This window comes from Acanthochromis polyacanthus, chromosome 21 (genome assembly GCF_021347895.1).
Source record: "Acanthochromis polyacanthus isolate Apoly-LR-REF ecotype Palm Island chromosome 21, KAUST_Apoly_ChrSc, whole genome shotgun sequence".
In the NCBI taxonomy this organism is placed as follows: Eukaryota; Metazoa; Chordata; class Actinopteri; family Pomacentridae; genus Acanthochromis; species Acanthochromis polyacanthus.
In genome coordinates, this window is record NC_067133.1 from 27,139,269 (window position 1) to 27,161,044 (window position 21,776).

Genomic DNA, 21,776 nt, shown 5'->3' on the forward strand with positions numbered 1-21,776 from the left:
AACCCAACTGTGAGTCAGTTGCTAGACACAGACGTACCACTCATTTTAGAAATGTGCACAAGTACAGTTTATAGCTTGTGGGCCTAATGTGTTTGTAATCTTAACACAGTGACTTTAAAAAAAAAAAGTGTAATTAGTTGGGTGTAGTGTTATTTCCTTTGTAGAACAATATGCTGTCTGTTCACTTTCGCTTTTGGCTGTGTGGGCCTGTTGTCCAAATAACTTTTTTTTCCTTCACTTCAAAAGCAACGAGCGTTTTTGAAAAGAGTTTCTGAAGTATCGATGCAGGATCATGGAATTGACTGTATGCTGGAATGGCCAAGTTGAGGTTGTCGTGTTTGGAATTTAATACTGCAGTGCTATAAATGCCTCAGACGTTGCAACATTGCTATACTGGTGCTCTGCTGGTTGTGGATCAGGTAGTTGACCATTGCCCCTCTGAGCAATAAAGCCACACCTGCAGATGGTCATGAGACTGGAACAAGCAAAGCAGAAAAATGGAGCATTCAATGTGTTTGGCCTGTGCAGGCTGAGGCAGGATGTGAGCTACACAAAGCCAGTTTTACGTAAACAAGTTGTTTAGCCGTGGGATCGGCAGTGGTGTCTTTGACGTTTGAATTGTTGTGGTCTAGCTGACATTGTGCGCTGGTCGAAACAGGTCAAAACTTTACAAACGGAACAACCTCATTCTCATTTAAATTGATACAAAAATGTCTAAATTACAACCTTTGCAATCCTAAAATATTCATGTAATGGGGCTTTTTTTTTACTGCTGTTGATGCAGTCACAACTTGCTTCGTGCCACATGTCAGACTATTGCAAAAATCCATTAAAAACAAAAAACCTTTAATTATCCATGTTTAAATGCAAAAAAGATGTATCAGTTAAAACAATGCAAACAATTCCTTTGCCTTCAAGTTTAGCTAGGTAAAATTAAAAACAAACTGCCCCACCCTCTTCTGGCAGCAGCACATTTTAATTGCTTTTTTCATCCAGAAATATCACATTGCTTTCCTCAAGTTACCATGACCTGAAATGAACTGGCCTCGTTTTGACTGCATGAAATAGATTTAATTCAGCTAGACTGGAACTGTCACATCTTACAGTGTCCCCCTCAGAAAGCCTCCGCTGTTGGGCTGTTTGTGATTCAGAGAAACTCATTGTCATTCACTAATTAAGTGATGACTTTTCTGAACGGAGCCTCCAGTCTTTTGCCTCTATGAGAACATACTAATGCAAATGGATGCAAATGATGAGCTGTTCTACATGTTAATTAGCCACGCGACTACCTTCTGGCTTTTCCTCTGCAGGGAAAGAAAAATCTGTGTATGTGCTTGTAGATGCCGTCAGTTTATGTTTGGGTGTGTGTCTGCCGTGTTTCTGTGAAAATAGCTACTTCCACAAGGTTACAGATGCAATCAATACTGTCTCCAACAAATTTAACAGTACTTGCCTGCTTCTCAGCATGACTACTACAGTCTTAGTGTAAAGCCCCAGATCTCCGATTTCTACCACCTTAGAAACCCAGATATGGTTTGATTATTTGTGTGTGTTTCATCTGTGTGTGACAGCAGGCATGAAGGGTTTAGAGAAAGGGGAAAATGGGTGACGGCAAAGACAGTTTTCTTAATTTTTGAACCTCACCAGACTTAAAGTATCTTTGAATTTTACTGAATGTAGCAAATTAAGTTAATATAGGACAAAGTAATTCAGATGGAAAACAACATGTAGTGGACACACACTGATGAAGCTTTTAAAAATATATATTTTACTGATCTTGTACACCTATCTGCAGGAAAATAGAATATAACAACAGAGGGTCATTTTAACATGTGATGTTTCTCTGCTGTTTTTCTTGTCTTTCCTCCATCTGCTGCTCTTTATCCTTCTTAGTCCTCCCTCTGTCTCAGGATGGAAAAACCAAAAAGTATGTGCTCAATAATGGAATCAACTGTCCTGATTGTTTTATCCACTTTAAAGACAACACAGACCATATTTAGAGATAAGATATTTTTGGAAAGCAGTCCTTCTTCAGCAGTCAGACGATTTGTATGCAACAGTAAAAACGTCAGCTCTGTTCTGCGTGGTGGTGTTTCTGTAAAAAGGGCACAAAATAAAAAGTAGATGTATTTGTGAATGATAGAAGAGTGACTTTAGCCTACTTTTCTAACTAAAAAAAAAAATCCGCATTGGATTTAATCCTTGCAATGTAGGTCCTCGAGTCAAAATGCACCATTTTTTTAGTTGTTTGATAATCTCATTAGTTCTGATTTCTGTAGTTTTGTACGTGCCAAACTTAATTAAGATGAACTGAGTACTAAAATACAAAGCTATTCACCTTTAAGCACAATGATCATATCACTGACCTGATTTATTACAGTTGTACATTACCAGACTCTTTAAAAAACAAAAACAGAAAGCACATGGTCAGGGTGTTGGCACAGGGAGCAAGTGAAATAAATTTAATATGAAGGTGTTTCTCTGTGGTAGATATTGCAGAGAACTCCCCGGTGCCGTATTTTGTGCCAATGTTAGTGCTAATTAATGGGTTAGAAAGTTTATCAGCAACAACTTATAATAAAATAATTTTTGAAATCTGATCAAAATATCTGCTTCTAGTTTGTAAACGAGCAATAAGTAGTTGCCACTTGGGAAACTTTATTTTATTATCTTAATGTACTAACATTTTACATTGACAGATTGGATTAATTGATAAGGGTCAGCTGTTTAATGCAGGGTATAATCGATTGATTTGTTTTGTTCATTTTTAGCACTGTCTGGCCGTACAATGGGATAAAACAAAACTAACTTGCAGTAGAACTTAGTTGTTCCCTTCTCATTTACTTTCCCTCCTGCCTTGTTTCTTCTTTATCCTTTCTTCTGGGTTGGTGACTCCCAGTGCCCCCTCCCTCCGTCAGCTGTAGATGTCGGGGGGGGGGGGGGTAATTGTGGGCCCATTCATAAACAGATGCTGCCCATGGTGTCTATGCAAGCACTCCAGGAGGGCCCCCACCATGCTCTGCTGTTGTTGTCGCTGAACCCAGAACCATCTGCTGAAGCCCTTGATGGTTGGAAAAGAGTGAAGGAAGGAGTGGGGGAAGTGTGGGAACAGAGGGGAGGGGATGGGGTGTGAAGGTGGCTGCAAAAAATAAAGGAAGGATGTGACTGAGTGCACTTGTAGTTTGGCTGTGAGAGATTAAGGCCACCAGCTGATTTCTTCTGTCATTTAAACATGTTGACCGAAAGCCAATCTAATTTAAGGCATGAAAAGTTCTGACTTTGGTGACTTTTGGTGGTGATTTTTTTTTCTTCACATTTGTCACATGTTGTTGTCTGGTCGTTGCTTTTATCATCCAAGTCTACAGCTGTAATTCAGACACAGCATTAAAAAACAAACTGTGAGCGTGTAATAAAGATGAGCACAACCTTTTTTTATCATGGCTGTGGCATCTACTCTGATCGTTTACATATCAGCAATTTCACATGTGCGCCTGGCACGTATTCGATAAGTCAGATGAGATCCTTTCTTTCAGGCCAAGACATGCTCAAAGACCTGGCTTTTATTTGTGCAAAAAAGGATATACATTAATGCACGTTACTGCAAATCAGCCATTTAGATTTTTTAGGGTTATAAATTAGCTTGAAAATTTATCTGATGCTAATGAGTTGATGCATTCTGAAGTACAAGGCTTTGTGTGCTTCACAGTAATTAAGAGCATAGGAAAAGTTAGTATTTTTTAAAAAAGCACTGTGCAATTACCAAATTAAAATGGTGACAAATTATTACATATTTAATGGTTCAGCTGCAATGTCTGTCTGAATTGTTTCAGCATCTCTGTGCGTCTGTCTCAGCAAAGCTAAGGTAAGGGCTGTGCAGTAATCCCATTATCGGATTAGACTGCAGCCTGCAGCTTTCTCCTGCAGGCTAAATGGCACACCCACCAGGACCAGTGCAGCTAAACTTAACACTTACTGAGGGAGAATCCATTGTCTGATTACAAACCAACAGGACACTAATTGGCACATGTAAAAGCACCCCTCACCAAGAGTAGTTGCAAAGTTTTGTTTTTTAAGTTTACAGGCATTCCAATGTTAGTATTTTGAGGAGATTTCCAATTTAAAGTGATATAAAACCTGAGCAAAGCAAATCCCCACATTTAAGAACCTGGCAATGTGATACTTTTTTCAAGCATGTTTTTGCTTTAGACGTTACTCAATAGAATTGTTTCCTTGTATTACAGCCAACTGTTATTTTATGTGCCGACAGATAATGTAAAAGACTGAAACAATTGATTGCATTTTTGCAACCGGAATTGTTTCTGTGATTAAAAAGCTGGTTGATATGGATGACAGTTTGGTGTTTATGGGACCCTCGGTTAAGTTTTGCTTAAATCAAACTTCTGTTGCTAGCCCTCAATACATGACCAAAATGAGAGCACCACATGTGCACAGTTCACACGAGTCAGTGTTTGCTTGAGAAAAGGATGTCTATGTGGTTGTAGCGATAGTGTAGATAGCTCTGTTTGCATGTTGGCACAAAGCAAAACTGTAATGAATACAGTAAGAATAGGATTGCTACCAGCTCAGTGCATCCTTGTTCATCATTTTCTTGCACAAGTTTGGCTCGGCTCTCGAGTTGAAATAATCGAGTTGACTCCTCGCAAAAAAAATTGTGAAATAAAATAATAGTAGTTGCAATGAAAGTAACAGTATCTCCACTTGTCAACAGGGAACACACCCACAGAGGGAAGAACAGTGGATGGAAGAGAGAGAGAGACGGAGAGTGTGACAAGGAAGGAGGATAAGAAGATACGGGACTGGACAAAAGGTGAGAGGTGTCCGGGAGCTGTTTGTGTTCTGGGTGTGAAATAAAAAACTTTGGCAGCACATTTTGGTGATTTCATTTACTGTTTACTTAATGGCACTTACTTATTTGAACAAGGGAACTTTCAGTGATTCCACAGAAGGCGATGCCATGACTCAGGGCTTGGTCTAACTGTTTGTATTGATTTGCCATTGCAAAGGTAGTAGTTCTCTGTGAGCACTCATTGTCTGTGTGATTTATCTGCATCTGCCTTTTGTTGGAACTTCTATTGGCACAGAGCTATTTATCCATGAGCGATGTGCCATTAAAGAAGGTCCAGGTCTCTATGTGCAGCAGGCCCATTTCACTAAGCACCGAATGCAATTATGCATAGTAAGCAAGGAAATGATTAATATTGCATATCAACAGAATTGTACTCTGGGTAGTATAAAGGATCACTGTAAGCTTAAAATAGTCTCACTACCCTCGGCGCTGCAGTTTTTGTGTAGAGATATGAAACTGGCAGTACATGAGAGGGATTACCTTTGTAAAAAGTAGCAAGATACAAGATTTAACTTGCTCACTGCTAGGCTGAAAATATAAAGTTAAAAGAGAAAAAAACACTAAATAGCACGAGCAAATTAAAATTCTAAATGCGTCCTTTTTTCCACCCTTGTTCTCTTGCCTGCACGGTCTGGGTTCTATTACCGTTTTTCTGTCTCCATAGTGCAGTGTGCTTTACCCTGTTGACAGCACTGGTGTACTTTGCCATGTGACGTAGTAGTGTTTTCCATTTGAATTGCCCTTAGTTTCCACTGAGTCCTGTCAGTACGAGCCTCCTACTACTGTTACAAGTGAAACTACTGTCATGGCTACTGTAGGCAGGAAGTCTGATAGCGTCTATCCCTGACCTTGAGTGTGTCTTTCTTTGTGTTTCAATTGCTCTCTGTCTCTCACATTTGTTTTCACTAATCTCCACTGTAGTCCCGTGCCTGTAGTTCCATCTCACACTCGTCCTATATTGTCAGATCGAGTGCAGTCGGACGCGTAATTCAGAGTTCAAAGTCCTGTAGTGCCACACTGTGAACTGGCACAGCCATTTGTTGTCATGGAAGCTCTTTTTCCCAAACAATACAATACAATACATACAATAACAAGAGACCAAACATTGTAATTCTTTAGTGGCTGTTCTTATCAGTGTCTCACTATGAATGGTCTGTAGGATAATTTGTTCCCACTCCTCAGGTCAATTTATATTACAATGCGGGTTTTTTTAGAAGCTGCTCTGTAAAATGATAGAAAATTAACCTGCACCAATTGTTATTACATTTTTTCAAGCACTAATTCCTGAAATTCTTGGATTGTAGGTCTGAAGATTTTCACTCTTTTTTTCTGTTTGTTATGAAAGTAAACATAATTGTATATAGTCAGACAAACAAGCAATCGTCCTGAGCTGTCAGGTCATTTGATGACCTTTCACAGTTTTTTGACATTTTATGGCTCAAACATTTATCAACAATTAACTATTCAAGCTGGCGGATTTATCAGTAGTGAAATTGCGGCCCAACAAACTGGGACAGTGGTCAAAAAAACAATGTAACAATGTAGGAAACAAATGTCCATGAGTTCTTCTGTGGTTTGAGTGCATCTCTTTGCAAATTCCCTAAGAATTTAGTTTGTTTCGATTGCTGACTGGCCTACATGTCATGTCCATTTTCTTTTTCCCCATTTTCTGTCTCTCTACACTGCCACTGTTGCCTAGAGGCTTAAAATGACTAAATTAATAATAATCTTTAGAAACCTGGCTGTTGGAATCTCCAGTTTGTAAGTCATTTTTAACACTGGTTACACTGGCTCGCTATCTGTCAAAGTTGCTGTTCGGCCAGATAATAGATAGAAGTAAGCTTAAAATAGTTTCACCACCCTCTGTGCTGCAGTTCAGTGTAGATACAGGAATCTGGCAGTATCTGATAGCAATTGGCGCAGTGTTAAAAAGCAAAGCATGCTTGGTTCCCAGAAGACTGAAGAAAATCCACTCACTGCTGAGCTCAAAACATCAACTTGAAAGGGAAAAACAAACGCTCATATTGACAAATTTTAAACTATTTGTAGTGCAGATAAAGCCGGGGTGTGGGTGGAAAGGTTGCTGTAAAATCAAATGGATGACTGAATAAAGGACAAACAGTAAATTAGTCATAAGCAAAACCTGAAGAATGTGCTTTTGCACATATTGCCCCTGGTTCGACTTTGGTGTGGGTGCCTCTTTGAACCCCTCCCAAAGTTGACGTGGACACTGTGACGAGTGTGCTTATCTGCTTCTGCACATACTCCCACTGCACATGCAGTCTTATGTCTTGCATGTTGCTTTCAGAGGGATACAGACATGTACGGCCCAGTGACACCTGCAATCCTTTCCTGTAAGTTAAACCTTTGCTCGACACTTCCTCATGCTCTTCAATCCTTTGTTTATCTCACAAAACTGGAGAAGTTGAAGCTTGCTTTCTCTCCCTGGGTTCCCCAAAGCCTTGCTATTGATTAATAAGGGGTGTAGGGCTGGACCCGAATATCCGAATATTCGTTCGGATATTAATTTTGGTATCCATCGGATGTTACCGGGCGGAAAGAATATGCGGCGTTACTGTCTTCCTTCCGCCTTCGGCTCATGTCGGCTTATCCTGTCATCACATAAACATATACACATATGTCTATGTGATCACCCCTTCCTCCCCCCAGACGAAAATATTCGGAGCTCCTCTCTTCCCTTCGCCTTCGGCCCACTTCGGCTCATCCCGTCGTGTTTGGCTCATCTCGGTTCCTCCGTTCGTGTTTGTAAACACGACCCGAATGGCCAGGTTGCTGCCGACTCTGACGTCACGCTTCACTTCATTGCATAAACACAAGACAAGATGCTGAAGACCTCCGCTGTTTGGGAATTCTTCAGTTTAACTGAAGACAAAACGAAGGCAAAATTTGGACCTGAGACCAGACAAACGGATCCGAATATTCGGGCCGTCTCCGCCACAAGCAGCTGCCGCCGCGGCCCCCCGGGCCGTCTCTGCCAAAAGCCCCGCTCCCGCTCCCCCCCTCCGCGGGGTGGGGCGTTATGGGGCGGAACGCATATTCGGATATTCGTCTTTAATAGGGCCCGAATATTCGGAGGCCAGAAAACACTATTCGGGCCAGCCCTAAAGGGGTGAATGCATAGTTTAGAGAGAGAGAGAGAGAGGGAGAGAGAGAGAGAGAAAGAGACAGACACACTGGCATGCGCTCCAGGTACTGATGTCATCTTGCTTAGACAAGCCCAAAGGAATTGGGAGTGTTTGGAATAATACCATGACAAGGTCTTCCCTAACACAAGTTAGTTTAACTCAACAAAATGGGTTTGGGATAGTTTGCTCTGAACAAAATGCTACTTATCTGAGTTATCAAGTACATTATTGTGCAAATCTGTAAGAAAACAGTTAAATTATTATTACAGGTTGTTAAATTATTGTTCTAATAATGGAATTTCTGCTGATAGGTAATTCTATCTTACAAAGCAGTGTGTACTAGAACCACCACTATACAACTGGCTCTGAGATGGGATTTCTGTCTTTTAACTCCTTTTGTCTTTGTATCGCTGCCTGAAGGAGGGTGGGGCCCGTCATAGACGGAGTTGAGTGAAACCAGCTTTTGGTTACATCCTTCTTGAGTCGTCAGTGACAATGCTTGTTACGCCCACAAAAAAGTAGAGATGAGAGACGGCATAAGCAGATTTTCTAACTTTCGTTAACAAGCCTAACAAATTTGCAGGAATGCAACATCTTCAACTGCTCCTGCCCACAGTCAGCACGCTGCTCCCTCGACTCCCACAGCTGGCATGTTTCACACCCACATACAGAGCTTGTTATGCTAATAGTGAATTCTTATGAACAAGCTACCAGCAAATGCTAATTAGGCTGCAGTTGAGCCTAATGAGATATGTACCATAAACTTTGTTGAATTGTGGTAGACTTGAGACTGACCAGACCTGCCTCTGCTAACACGAACTGAAGAGTTTGTTCAAGACGTGCATCTTTCTAAACAGTGCAGCTTGAGGATTTTAAGTAATTATTAATTAGTTTACTGGTCCTTAGCCTTAAAAAGAGTGCAACATCCTGTTGTTCACACTGTTTGAGTGCTAAATATCAGACTGCAATTACGAAATATAAGCTTAATATAAGCTTGTCTTGGGTCTCCCTCTGTGATTCAGGTAGAGGAACTGCTCAGTCTGAGCTTTAACATCAAGAATTCAACAAAATTTCATACACATAGCTGATTTGACTTAACTGTTACATAATAAGATATACATATTAGAGAAATCAGTTCATAGTGTTACATGTTTATGTCAAGAAATAAGATGCTCAATCTAGAACTAAATATGTTTGTTTCACATTTTTTGTAATATTAGCTATCTCATTAGTCACAACAAACAGATCAATACTGTTATCAGAATCACTAAAACATGTCGATGTATGACAAATCTTTTGCAACATCCTCCTTAACAAGCAAAATTCTTTCACAGTACTTTATATTTTTTAGTCCCCCAACCTTGCAAATGTTCATTTATTGTTAATGAAGTAAAATGTGCTAATGCTTTCGTGCACATAAAGTTTATCGATGTACACTGACAGTCAATAGAAACTTTGCGACCATATTTTTCAACATAATTTTTATTTTGAAGCCCGAAACTGGATTTTCTTCATATGAATCATTTGTTTAGCATATTGGCATATAGAAACAAAGATCTAAAGTTTCAAGAATGATTTCAAAATAAAGAATTTCACAAAAGAAAACAGCACCTGCCAAACACAAAGTCACAACAGTCAATACCGAGTATGGCCTCCATTTGCTTGGATGCAGGCAGCAGTCCGTCGGTGCATGCTTTGGACCAGGCTTCTGATTGTGGGTTGGGAACAGCCCATACGCCTGGCTACATCACTGTAGCTCAAACCGGCCTCCACCGTACCCAGTGCCCGGAGACGTTGTTCATGTGATAGACGCGGCATGATGCTGTTCACTGGACTAACAATGGTGGCCTTTTTTGGGCCTTTATATAGGCCTTCAAAACCCATTCTCAAATTGTGCAGATACTCACTGAGTATTGCTTGGTGTGTATTTGGTTCACTTTTGCAAAGTGACCAACCCATGTGCAATAAATCATGACAAAATGACAACTCATCATTATCTCAACTACCAGGGCACTAGATCATCAGTAAATCCACGATCAATAATTACAACCCCCCTACAAGTAGAATTCTGCGTACATTTCTACCTCAAAGTTTCTATTGACTGTCAGTATATTAACTTCATGCACAAATCCATGTCATATTGTGTATTGTCTGTGCCTGTTTTTTTTTTCTTTTTTGTCTCCTATACACTCAGTCTTCATGCAACTTTTTTTTAACCTTCAATTTCTTTGGGTCTGTTGTGTTTTACTGAGATGCAAATGATGTTAAAAATATGTCAGCTTTTGGCAACAAAGCACCATGCTTCAAATAGATTTGCAGTTGCATAGCAACAGCAGGACACATGAAGAGTGCCTTTAGCTACAAACAATGTTCAGTTGACAGTCACTGCACCCCGAATGCTTTAGACAAGTCAAATTAAACGTAAACCAGTCATCTAAAACACTACTCCTCATAGGTAAGTATGTGTAGCACATGTCAGGGAAAAAGTGCAGGCAGTTTTGGGGATGACAATGATAGACTCTTGGAAGTCTCCTAAAAATGTATAACCAGTTAAATGTCTGGTTTACTTATTTTGATTACAGGTAACTGCCTTTTCAGTTTTATTGCAAGCTCATTGGTTACTTAAGCAGTGTGGAAAGTCACACAGTTCCCTGGATAATCAAATCTATTAAGATTTGCCTGTAGTTGTGACAAAAGAAAATCGAGTTAATATGTCTGTTCAGATGTCCTTTGGTTTTGGTTCCAGCTCTGTTTTACTGCCACTGTCCAGGTTAGGTTATATGAGTAGAAGTGTAGAATAGAAGGCCAAAATGTCTAATTGGTTAAATCTTTTGATTCTTTTTCACTATCCAAATCTTATGCATGTTTCCTACTTTGCCTCTTTGTCACTCCTAAGTTTCACTTTTGTTCTGCTTGCTTAGCCGAGTACACATTGTGCTGGATTCATGTGCTGCTGACTTGAGGAAGTTTTTATACATGTTAGAAGCTGTCGCTGCATTCCTCTCCCATCAGCCTCAGTGACAGGCCTCTACCTCTTTGTTGCTTCTTTTTTCACATTCCACTTCCCTCTCTTTTCCTTCTTTCATCTTCCCTACTTTTGGTATCGTGTGTTTTCTTCTTCTTTTGTTCATCTTTCTTTCTCTACTCGTGTCTTGTCCCCATACACCCCTTCCCCCACCTCTCTCTGTAAGATGATAGCAGTCAAGTTGCTGCCAACTCCAGGGACCCTCATGAACGCTGTTCTCAGATGGACGCAGGGTGAAAGAGGAACAAACTGTACTCTATGTACTGAGCAGCAGCAGTGAACATGCTTGTGCGCTTTAGGGTGTAACGATGTTAACATTTTCTCTTTTATTTAAAGGCATTTTAGCTAAATAAATGAGCACATTAGATGTTTCATTAAATTTTCAGAAAATTGTTTTGCAAGTACTTTTATGCAGACACTAGCATTGCAGCTAATGAATATTTTAATTAGATTCTGCTATTCTTTTACTTGATTGTTACTTAAAATTGAGTACAGAAATGATTGTCCCCAAATTTTTACACAAAATCTTTAGTAGCTTACGCCAAAAGATGTTAAACATTTTTCTTTATTAATTAGATTTACACTGCCTTATAAGGATGCATGGTTCTCCCTGCACAGCTGCTGTGAATGAGATGCTTTCGGGTTGGCAAGAGGTCTTTCCATTTCGGAAGGTTGAGTCAAGATCCATGGAAGCAATCAGCTGAGTTTGCTGGAAGGGTCTTGCCCTTTTAGTGCTGTGGCTGCTGGAGGGAGCAGGTCTATTCCGTATCTGACGCTTAGTTTTTTGACTGTTTCTTGTTTGTCTTGTCTGTCATTCTGTCTTTTGGTTAGTGCTTGATCTTGAATACTTTGGGTCACTTTTCTGTGGGGTTTTTAAATGATGATATCACTATTTTGTCTGTTTTTTGCTTGTTTCTAGAAGGTGGTTAAGCAGCTTCTGGCAGGCAGTATGTCTAGATGCTGGCGGTCTGCCCAGTTTTAGCTAGTGAGTTGTGAGTTAATAAAGGTGGGGTTTGGCTGCTGTTAAATGTGTCTGCTCTGTGTTGTGTGGTTTCATAACATTGGTTTTTGGGTTTGTGTGTCGAGAGGAAACTTTTTCCTGATATGAATGGCTGTAAGATTGGAATTTATTATTTTGCAATAAGGTCATTCTCAAAAAAGTGCAAGAATTGCCAATAAACACTAAAATTACTAAAATTTGCAACATGGTCTCCAAACACATACATGCGTCATTGCGTGTGCACACTTGCTCGTTGTCCACACATGGGTTTGTTTGTTCTCTTATCATGTTGGCTTGTGAACAGAGTGGTTGTTATTTGAACTGGAGATTTATAAATAGGCCTGTGTACTGCTGCAGCAGGCAGAGTGAGCTAACGCACTCACTAACCTGCACTAAGAAAAGGTCAGGAGACGCACGCACACACACTTTACTTCCTTCTGTCAGGTACGCTGGTTCATTTTCACTGAAGGATGTCTGTGTCCCTCTCCTCTTTTGATTTGTGGCTTTGTCCACTTGCTCCTTTTATTGTTCTTAGCTCCTTTTTTCACTCTCTTGTGTTGTCTTTGTCGCCTTACTACTTCTCTTGCTTTGCTCTAGGATAAGAGGTTTTCCTCGCCTTGGTGTCCTAGTGCACTGCTGCCAACTTTAAGCCTGTTGTATAACCCTAATCTAGTCTTACCCGTACACATTCACCCCCACCCCCTCTAGAAGTTGAGGTGTGTGGGGTGGTCAGTCTCTCTTTCTTCATGGTACATTTCTGACAAACTTAGCTGACTCACCTACATGTCCCACTCATTTTGGAGAAAGAGAACAGTAGAAAAGGACGAGGCCATGATTAGACAGCTGTGGCATTGAATCGTAAAAGCAGACTCCTTGTTCATTTCTGTGAATAACTGCAATGCTGCAGTTGAGGTGCCGCCACAGGCAACGCTGGCAAAACAGTAGCTTAACATGTGTAGCCTCCATAGTTATGCGTTGTCTGAACAACTGAACTGTGCGTGTAACTATCATTAAGTCTGTGACAGCAAAGGAGTGGCAATGTAGGGACCATAAGAACAGTAATCTGTCGGAATTGTTGTAGGGCTGGACCCGAATACCCCCCCCCCCCGAACGGATCCGAATATTCTCTGCCACAAGCGGCCACAACTACTTTGTGGTCATTGTTGTTCTGTAGTAGAGGTTTTTACAATTAACTCTGATTATTTTAGCTTTGGCTGCTGGAGCTTAATTTACCGCCAGTCATCAAGGCAGACACTCCTACGGTCAAAGTAACTACTTCTGTATATAATTAAACCACAACAAGGTCTCATCACAGTCGGTACACTCATCAAGCATTGTAGTGGTTTTAGGAATCACAAAATTATATTTTTTAAATTGCCCTCAGAAGTAAACTAAAGAAAATGGCACTGTTGCTTCATTTGCGTGTCTCATGCTCAAGTGAGGAGCTGTGGATTGATGTGACAGTGTATGTGTGCTATGAGACATTCAAGTGAGTGACAGGTGCTGTAAAAGCTCAAGGAATGCTAAACGATTGATGTGGATTTTTGGTTAGTGTTGTAAGTGGTCTGTAAACTGATGATTATCTTTGCAGTTATTGATGATGCTTATACAACAGGTAGAAATAACTCACTTCCCGCTTTTGTTTTTTGTCTTTCCGCAGTGCCAGAGCATACCAAGTCAAGACAGCGTCCTTAATCTAAACCACGTCCCCCTTTCCCCCTCCCTGCACATAACTTTCACATCCACACCTACACACACTTGCAGACACAAACACACACATACAGTCCTCAGCGATGCCAAGGAGGGCTGATCAGCCTGCTGCCCGCTCTGACAAGCCCTGCCTCTTCACCTCAGACCCTTGAGGCTGTGCTCTCTGAGCTTTGACCATTGACCTCCCCTGTGTCAACCTGGGAACCAGAGGTCACCTGTTCTCCACTCAACCCGGGGACGCCCTCCTGCCCAGCCAGGACCTGCAGCCACCAGTGGCACTCAAAGGTAAACTGTGAAAAGAACAAGCAGCTTACTACATTCAGTTGGACCTGTATTCCCACTTGCTTACAAGGACACCCGCCTACGCAAACTCACAGCCTGCCAATGGTGTATTCTTGAATAAAGCAATAAAACAATCATACAATTACATTTAAATGCCAATAAATGTTAAGATGTGGGTGTGTTCTCACTCATGGCTTCTGCTGAGTTGCTTGTACTTGCATCCCAAATAGCTGAGATCAAAATTATGTTGTGAGAGAAAAAAACATTTTTATTTTGTGTAAGGCTGCAGCTGATTCGTAGTGGTGGCTGCTCTGAATCCTCGAGAACAATAATTTATTTGTAAAAATCAGGAACATTCAGCAAAAAACAATACATTATTCCTATTATCAGAAACTCTGTGATGCTTTTTGGATGAAAGGAAAACATCCCGAAGAGTGACTAGTACATGCAAATTACTGTTGATTTGTTAAGACCCTGAATTATTTAAATTTTAATCATACTTCAGTGTTTTTTTGTGCTATTATCTGAATAGCCCACTGTAACTACTAACTTAGGTTCAGAAACCAAAAGCAACTGACCATTAATACTTTTGTATGTGCAAGCCTTTCTTACTTTGAACTTCTCTGACTTTAGCACTATTGTTTTCTATTCTGTTTGCTTGATTCTAAGTGAATGACCTATTTGTCCCTGCTATTTCTAACATCTCCCCACTCTGTTTTCTGTCTCTAACTCCCTCTAAGTCTGTTTGACAGTCGTTCCTCTCTCTGTTTCCAGGCATGGCTCCCATTCGGGATTCCGTCAGCCACTCCCCTAATCAAACAGGTGACTACACATGGCCTTCTTCTTCCTTGTTCTTGCGCGTTTCATTCTTCCTCTCAAAATCTTTTGCTCTCTGCTGAGAAATTGTAAGTCAAGGTAGACCCAGTCAGACCTCACCTTGACTGATGATGCATTTTATTCATGGCATATCAGTGAGGCAGAGAGAGAGATGAATGAGTGAGAAAGTGGTTTTCAAAAGGTGCCAGGGAAGACTTGGCAAGCGAACATGATAAACAGCAAGAGCTGGCAACCATTTTATGTGAGAGACACTTCGAGTTAGAAAGACCGGAAATGGGCAGCCAGCTGGTTTAAGAGACTCATTCAGTTAATAGGTTAAAACTTTGGTCTACGCAGCAGATGGTGAAGAAACAAGAAAAAGAAAGAAAGGAAAAGCTTGCATTCAAATACTAAAATACTTCTGATGTGCTTAAGAGCCAGTGCCATAGTCACTCTGCACAGTGTATCTTCATAAGACCGAGTGCATCCCTCCACCAAACTGGATTTATCTTTCAGATGTTGCTCACAAACCAACAGTTTATTACTAAACTGCACAGCTCAGACACCGTCCGTTCATATCTGGTTAGTCACTGCAGTGTCTCTAATCACCAGCTTCCTGTCAAAGAGCAATGTGTTGTGTTTTATTTTTTGATAAAATAAACTGATTCAACATTTGGTAATGTTGGCTAACTTGGTCACCACATTCAAAAGATCCTTGCACAATAATGGCTACTTTGAGTGATTACCAGTAGGATGAAACTTACCTTAATGCACTAACATTAGCGTTCTACAGCAAATGATGGGGGTTTCCCATGACAAGAATGCTGTCTGACTGACTGCTGGGATGCTGGGAAGTGATTATAAATAAGGCAGTATTATGACAGAGGGTTGTTTTAGCAGTGGAGATACAGACACTAAACATTGTGACTGTGTGTGCGTAATAGTCATGAAAGCGAGCTCAGATGTGATCTTTGGAGTCTTATTTTAGAGAGGTGAGTGAGTAGTTAAGCCAGGTCTGAATTGTTTCAGTTGCCGCTACCTCATTTCTCTCCAATCTCTTCCCTCACCTCCTTCACTCCCCCCTCTTTTCACACTCATTTGCCATCTCCCCTATGCCCTTCATCTCTCCTCTCCTGCTGATGGTCGTCCTCCGCCTCACTGAATCCTAGTTTATAGCTTTGGCATGCTTTTGAGTCCTGCTGTGGTGACAAAATGGTGGCAGCTGAGGCCTGGCAGTGATCACATCCAGAACAGTGGGCCAGCTGAAACTTCGAGTAAATAGAAAAATATAAAAGCAAGTGAATGAAGGAGTTAAAAACCATATGTTTTTCTATTTAGCATAGTACGCCTGACATTTATCTTTATCTTTAGAAATTGGCACATTTCTTAAATGCTTGTGTAAATTCACACAGCTTTTGAATTATTTAATCTTCAGTCTGTAACAGTATGCTCTGCCATGTTCACCCTCTCTGTCCAGGTCTGGAGCATCCTGGCTTGGACTCGCAGTATGAGCCTTCACCCTGGTCTTCTGGCTCTCCCTGCAGCAGTGACGGCAACAGCAACTGGGGCAAAGTCCTAGTAGACGGAAGCACCGACAAACCCAATAACCCTTCTTCAACCAGCTCGTCCATCTGGCCTCCCTCCTCCTCCTCTTCATTTTCTTGCTCCTCCTCTTCTTCCTCTTCTGGCTGCGGGTCAGGATCAGACCCTGAGTTGGCATCAGAATGCATGGATGCAGATTCTAACTCCTCAATCGGCTCAGAGAAAAACCTCGCCGCTGTTGCTGCGACAACAGTGATGATGATGTCAGCAAATGCTTCTTCCTCTGTGTCTTCTGCAGCCTCTTCCCCCTCCTCTTCTTTGGTGAGCCCTACAATGATGGTCGGCGTTTCTGTGAATGGAGACAGCAATGGCAACAGTCGTCAGGTAATTGGCGGCGGTGCTGGAACCATCAGCAGTGCAAATAATGGAAATAATAACATCACCGGGCCCTCGCACTACTCTGTGGCTGGGTCAAACAGTATTGGCAGCAATAACATGAGTAACCACAACAAGCTTGTCAGCAACAGTGGTGTATGGGGCGCCCAGTCAGGCAGCAACATGATCACCAGTGGTGGAGGCACCCCCTGCATCAATGGAGGGTTGAACCCAAACACTTTAAACCCAAATGCCAACCATGGTGCCTGGCCACAGAATCCATCCCCAAGCCCAGTGTCCCAGGGCCAGCGTCCTCCACAGGCTCAGGGGATGACTTCCAAACTGGGTATAGCTCCCCAACAAAGCCCAATGCTGGGCTGGGGTGGCATGGCAGCTCCAGACAACAGCAGTATGATGGAAGACACGGAGTTGAATAATGGTACATCAAGCGGCAAGGTGTTAGGAAGCAGCAACAGTGGAAATGGAGGCCTGCAGCCTACCAACCTTAACACTGAATCCAATGGACCAAATAACACTATCATGATGAATACTACTACTACTACTACTAACGCCACAATGACCTCTAGTCCACCAAACTCTACCGCCTCACCCCAACTCAGCGGGGATTGTTCCTGGGGTTCCATTGGAGGAGGGAATGGGGGTCCGCTGGCCAATGGAAACCCCTCATCAGCCCCCCAGCACCCCCAAGGAGAGCTGGGGGTTACTGGGGCCTTCGGTACGCCTTGGGGCGCAGCTACCTACCCTGTAGACAAGGGCCCCCCAAATGCAGACACTGTGAACCCCCAAATCTCCTCTACTGCTGCTTACAAGAGTAATAATAACCACAATAACACTGGGGCCCCACGCTGGGACCAGGGGCCCAACAGTAATCCAAACCAGCCTCAGAGCAACCTGTCCTGGGGTGTTGGCTCAAATCAAATCCCAGGCTCTGCAGCCCAAACACCAGGAAATGGAAACCAAACTACAATGGGCCCTCCAGCAGGGATACCTCGCCCCTGGGGGAGCAGCGCATCCTCTTCTTCTTCATCCTCATCATCCTCTTCCACGTCTAACAACAAGATGTCAAATGGAGAATGGGGATCAACAACTCCTGGTAACAACCTCTCAGATGCTGGAAGTCATAAAGGAAGCTCTACCAACAATGGCTGGAAGAGCTTGGAAGATGACGCCATGGGCATGGGAGGAGCAGGGGGAGGAGGTGGAAGCCATGGCTTAGGAAGTGTCACTGGAAGCTGGGGCCGCTGTGGAGGAAGTGAGGGAAGCGGGGAGAGCTCCGGAGGCCGATCCAGCTCAGACAGAGACCAGTCAAAAGGGGGAAATCGCAGAAAGGGTACCCATTCTGCAACAATACTATCAGCTCTGACCCGGGCTGATGTGGACGCGAGGGTTCTGTCCAACACTGGATGGGGACAGACGCCCATACGGCAGGACACTGCCTGGGATGTCAGTTCTCCTGCTAACAATCAGCACCAGGCTCCCAGAGGAGACGAAAGAAAGCATAGTAGCGGAGGCTCTGGCTGGGGCACAGCAACACCGGCAGCTCCCTCCCAGACCTCTGGAGGTAAGAATATAATGTGCATAAAGATGTCTTTTGTCTGAATGTATTTTAGATATAAAAAATTTAAATTTGAAATTACAGCCAAAGTCAATATTGCAGAGTGAGCAGGAAAGCAAATAATTGATCTCCCTCAATCATGTGCTTGCAGGCTGGGGGGGTGGGCCAGGCAGCTCAGGTCCAGATACAGGAGGTTCTGGCTGGGGAGAGCAGAGACCAACCTCTGGGTGGGACAGCAAAGCCCAACCAAATGGAGGAGGTGGGCAGAGTGGCTGGGATGATGGATCCAGCTACAAGGGCAGTAACAACAACAGTAACACCTGGAGCAACAACATTAACAAAGATGACAGGTAATTAACATCTTTATGTTTTTAGCTCTAGGTGATGTTGATTTTCAAAGTTAGTCTTTTTTAACTTTCCATCTCCTGTCTATCTTGTACTTTACAAATCACCCACATTGTTTTTGTTTAGATCCAGTACCTGGACTAATGCACCAAAACCACAGCAGAGCTGGGGCTCCAATAGTGGCAATGGAAATGAAAGCTGGGGTGGCAGTGGAGATGGTACAAGACAAGGGGCCAGCAACCACTGGGGAGAGCCCCAAAAAGGTGCAGGCTCTGTGGGCTGGGACAGCGACAGCGACCGGTCTGGCTCTGGATGTTGGAGTGAGCCAAGCCGAACCAACACCAGCAGCAGTAACACCTGGGTGGGGAGTGGAGGATCAAATACTCCAGACCAGAACACTCCAAACCCAGGCTCCAACTGGGGAGACTCGGTCCACAAACCCAATCCTCATAGTAACAGTCAGGGTTGGGGTGAGCCAATGAAGAACAACCATGGAGGCCAGAATTGGGGTGAGCCAAATCCTAAGCCCTCCAACGAGTGGGGAAAAGGTCCTGAATCCAACATGTCCAGAGGCAGTCAAGGCCCTAACAAGCCCACAGGTAGTTATTGAGGTTACTCATCTATCATAATCAATGTCTTGGTGTGTTGTTTTACTTTGTAGTTGTGTTTCGCTAGGTGTAGACACACTTTTCAGTGGGAAGACATTAAATTGATGACTCACTTTTATTCTTATTTCAGGCTGGCTAGGAGGTCCCATGCCCACAGTAGGTCAGAAGGAGGAAGTGGTGACTGGATGGGAAGAACCTTCTCCCGAGTCCATCCGTCGGAGGATGGAGATCGATGATGGCACTGCGGCTTGGGGAGACCCAGGTAAACGGTCACTCCAGTACAGACAGAAAAATTAGAATCCTGTCATTCTTAAGAGACACAAGTAATTTCTAGCTGATGACTCAAAGGTTACATAAACTCTGTTCCCAGTCAAATACAGTGGAGGATCTGTCAACATGTGGAACAGGAGTGGCCAACCAGACCAGGAGACTATGGGCCCATCCTCTCAGCATCAGTCCCACCCAGCACACAGCTCGATGCAGCCAATGCAGCATATTAACCAGGATAAAAGCTGCAGTTCCGGTAGGTTTGAATATGTATGCATGCATGTATGTACACTGTAAGTGAGGCACATACCCACTTGCATCTTTCACCTTACTGGGACAAGGAAAACAGAAATATACAGACAAAAAATGCAAAAACAACAAAAAAAGCATGATCATTCTTACACTGCAGATTCACACTGGTCCCTTTATAGTTAAGCTCAACTCAGATATGATCAGCCAGGTTACAACAGATCTTGACATATTCGAGTGGTTTATATCCTGCATTGATACTTTTCATTGAAATGTGCGGATTCTCATGTATTGTGTTCTGACACTGTTTTGGTGTTTTGTGACTCAACGTTGCTTTAACTTACGGGTTAATATTTGTTTTGTTTGTTAATTTTTCTTTTACTATTGTTGTACTTAACATGCTATTATATGAGTACATGGTACAAGTGGTACAAATGGTGCAAGTGGGCTAGTGCGAGTCTTGTGGTGCAGTCAGTAAGCCCTAAGAATGCATAAAAAGGTGCCTCACTCACACCCCCCCGTGAGATGGATGAAATAAGGTCTTGAAAGGAGTGACAACAGTACCAACACAGCAAGTGTGGATTCACACACACTCACAAAGGCATACACAATTTGCACAGAAGCATGGAGAGAAACCAAACACGTACATTCCCTCCCATCTCCCGACAGTGTTGTCTATGTTGAGGGCTTTTTGTAAAGCCAGTTGAGTCATCCCTTTGGAATGCTAAGAGCATCGATTTTTCTCTTCGCTCATTCGCCTTTTTTTCTCCTCCCTTTCTCGCTCACCCGCCAATTCTGCTTGCTGTAGAAACACAGGCTTTTGTTGGGTTTCAGAAAAAGAGAGCAAGAGAGACCATGAGTGGCAGAGGAGGAGGTCTTGTGACTTAGTAATAGGAATGGTTCCAGTGTAAGATGGGAAAACCAAAACGAGCAAGGCAGCTATTCTGTGGAAGGGGCCTGAGAAGGAGAAAAGCAGGAGGGGCTGTTAGGGTTATTCAGGGTTTCTAGAGTAGCGAGTTAACTGGAGCATCAAAGTAAATAGCTTGAAATGATGACGCAAACTAGCAAGCTACTATATTGACAAAATATGTTTTGATTCATTTTTGTTTATTATTGTTTTTTTTTGTAAATGCTGTAGTGCAAAAAAAAGTCTATTAAGACAGCAACAGAATTAACTCAGAGAAAATGATGCATATTAAAGAAGTAGGTCAGTACTGTTGGTGTGTTCATTGGTACATAACAAATTAAATAGACCGTGTGTGCACAGATGTGCATAACATCAGCTGGTGTAATTGAGAGTGCAGGAATATGCCAATTTGCGTTTTTATGTATCATGCTCTTTGTGTTAGTCTTTATAGCTGTGTCTAATGCTGCTTTGTGGTTTCATGTGCACATACTTGTTTGTGAGCATCCACAGTCACATGAGGAACACCGGAGCCTGAGGCCACCCCATGATCTGTCCTATTTTTACGGGGAGGTATCCCTGGCATCTCCCCAAACACCTCCTGTGGAGGGAGAAAGTAGCAGGTCTGGGTGGTCAGCTGTAACAAGAGCCGTTTGAACTCGTACATGCACTATCTTGAAAACACACACTCTCATTTGAGAGTGCACACACATCTACACACCCACAAGAGTTAAAGTAAACAGCACTTACATAAGTGAGCTGACGCAGGGTTCCCCAGGGACATGAGTGGCTCCCAGCTAAAGTATTGTTCTCAGATTCCAGCGAAAAAATCTATATGAACTTGTGCCATCATTTTGAAAATGTGACGTGGGTTCAATCATCCTTCATGTAATGCAACCCACCTTGCAACTCAACACTCATAATATGACTGCTTTGATGATAGCTTGAATAATGTGGCTGCATTTCAAGAATATGTATAAATATTACTGTTCGGGACATTTTGACTGCCATTTGCTGCATCCAAAAATGTGTAATTGCTGATAAATACTATTGAATTTATGCTA

At 42.5% G+C, this 21,776-nt stretch overlaps 2 protein-coding genes across 4 annotated transcripts in view; one reads left to right on the forward strand and one right to left on the reverse strand.

The window, feature by feature from the left end:
* Positions 1-21,776, reverse strand: part of ndufab1b (NADH:ubiquinone oxidoreductase subunit AB1b) — a 144,076-nt gene that overhangs the window by 98,338 nt on the left and 23,962 nt on the right. The gene's annotated exons all lie outside the window — the stretch shown is intronic.
* The window catches only part of LOC110961068 (trinucleotide repeat containing adaptor 6A), a 71,927-nt gene that overhangs the window by 33,566 nt on the left and 16,585 nt on the right, over positions 1-21,776 (forward strand). For all 3 annotated transcript variants that reach the window (XM_051941462.1, XM_022208532.2, XM_022208533.2), the window contains exons 3-10: positions 4,730-4,828; positions 13,699-14,033; positions 14,805-14,852; positions 16,324-18,345; positions 18,491-18,689; positions 18,811-19,283; positions 19,423-19,554; positions 19,663-19,815. In XM_051941462.1, the coding sequence (XP_051797422.1) occupies positions 14,807-14,852; positions 16,324-18,345; positions 18,491-18,689; positions 18,811-19,283; positions 19,423-19,554; positions 19,663-19,815 (3,025 nt within the window). In that variant the 5' untranslated portion in view covers positions 4,730-4,828; positions 13,699-14,033; positions 14,805-14,806. The remainder of the gene's footprint in view (positions 1-4,729; positions 4,829-13,698; positions 14,034-14,804; positions 14,853-16,323; positions 18,346-18,490; positions 18,690-18,810; positions 19,284-19,422; positions 19,555-19,662; positions 19,816-21,776) is intronic.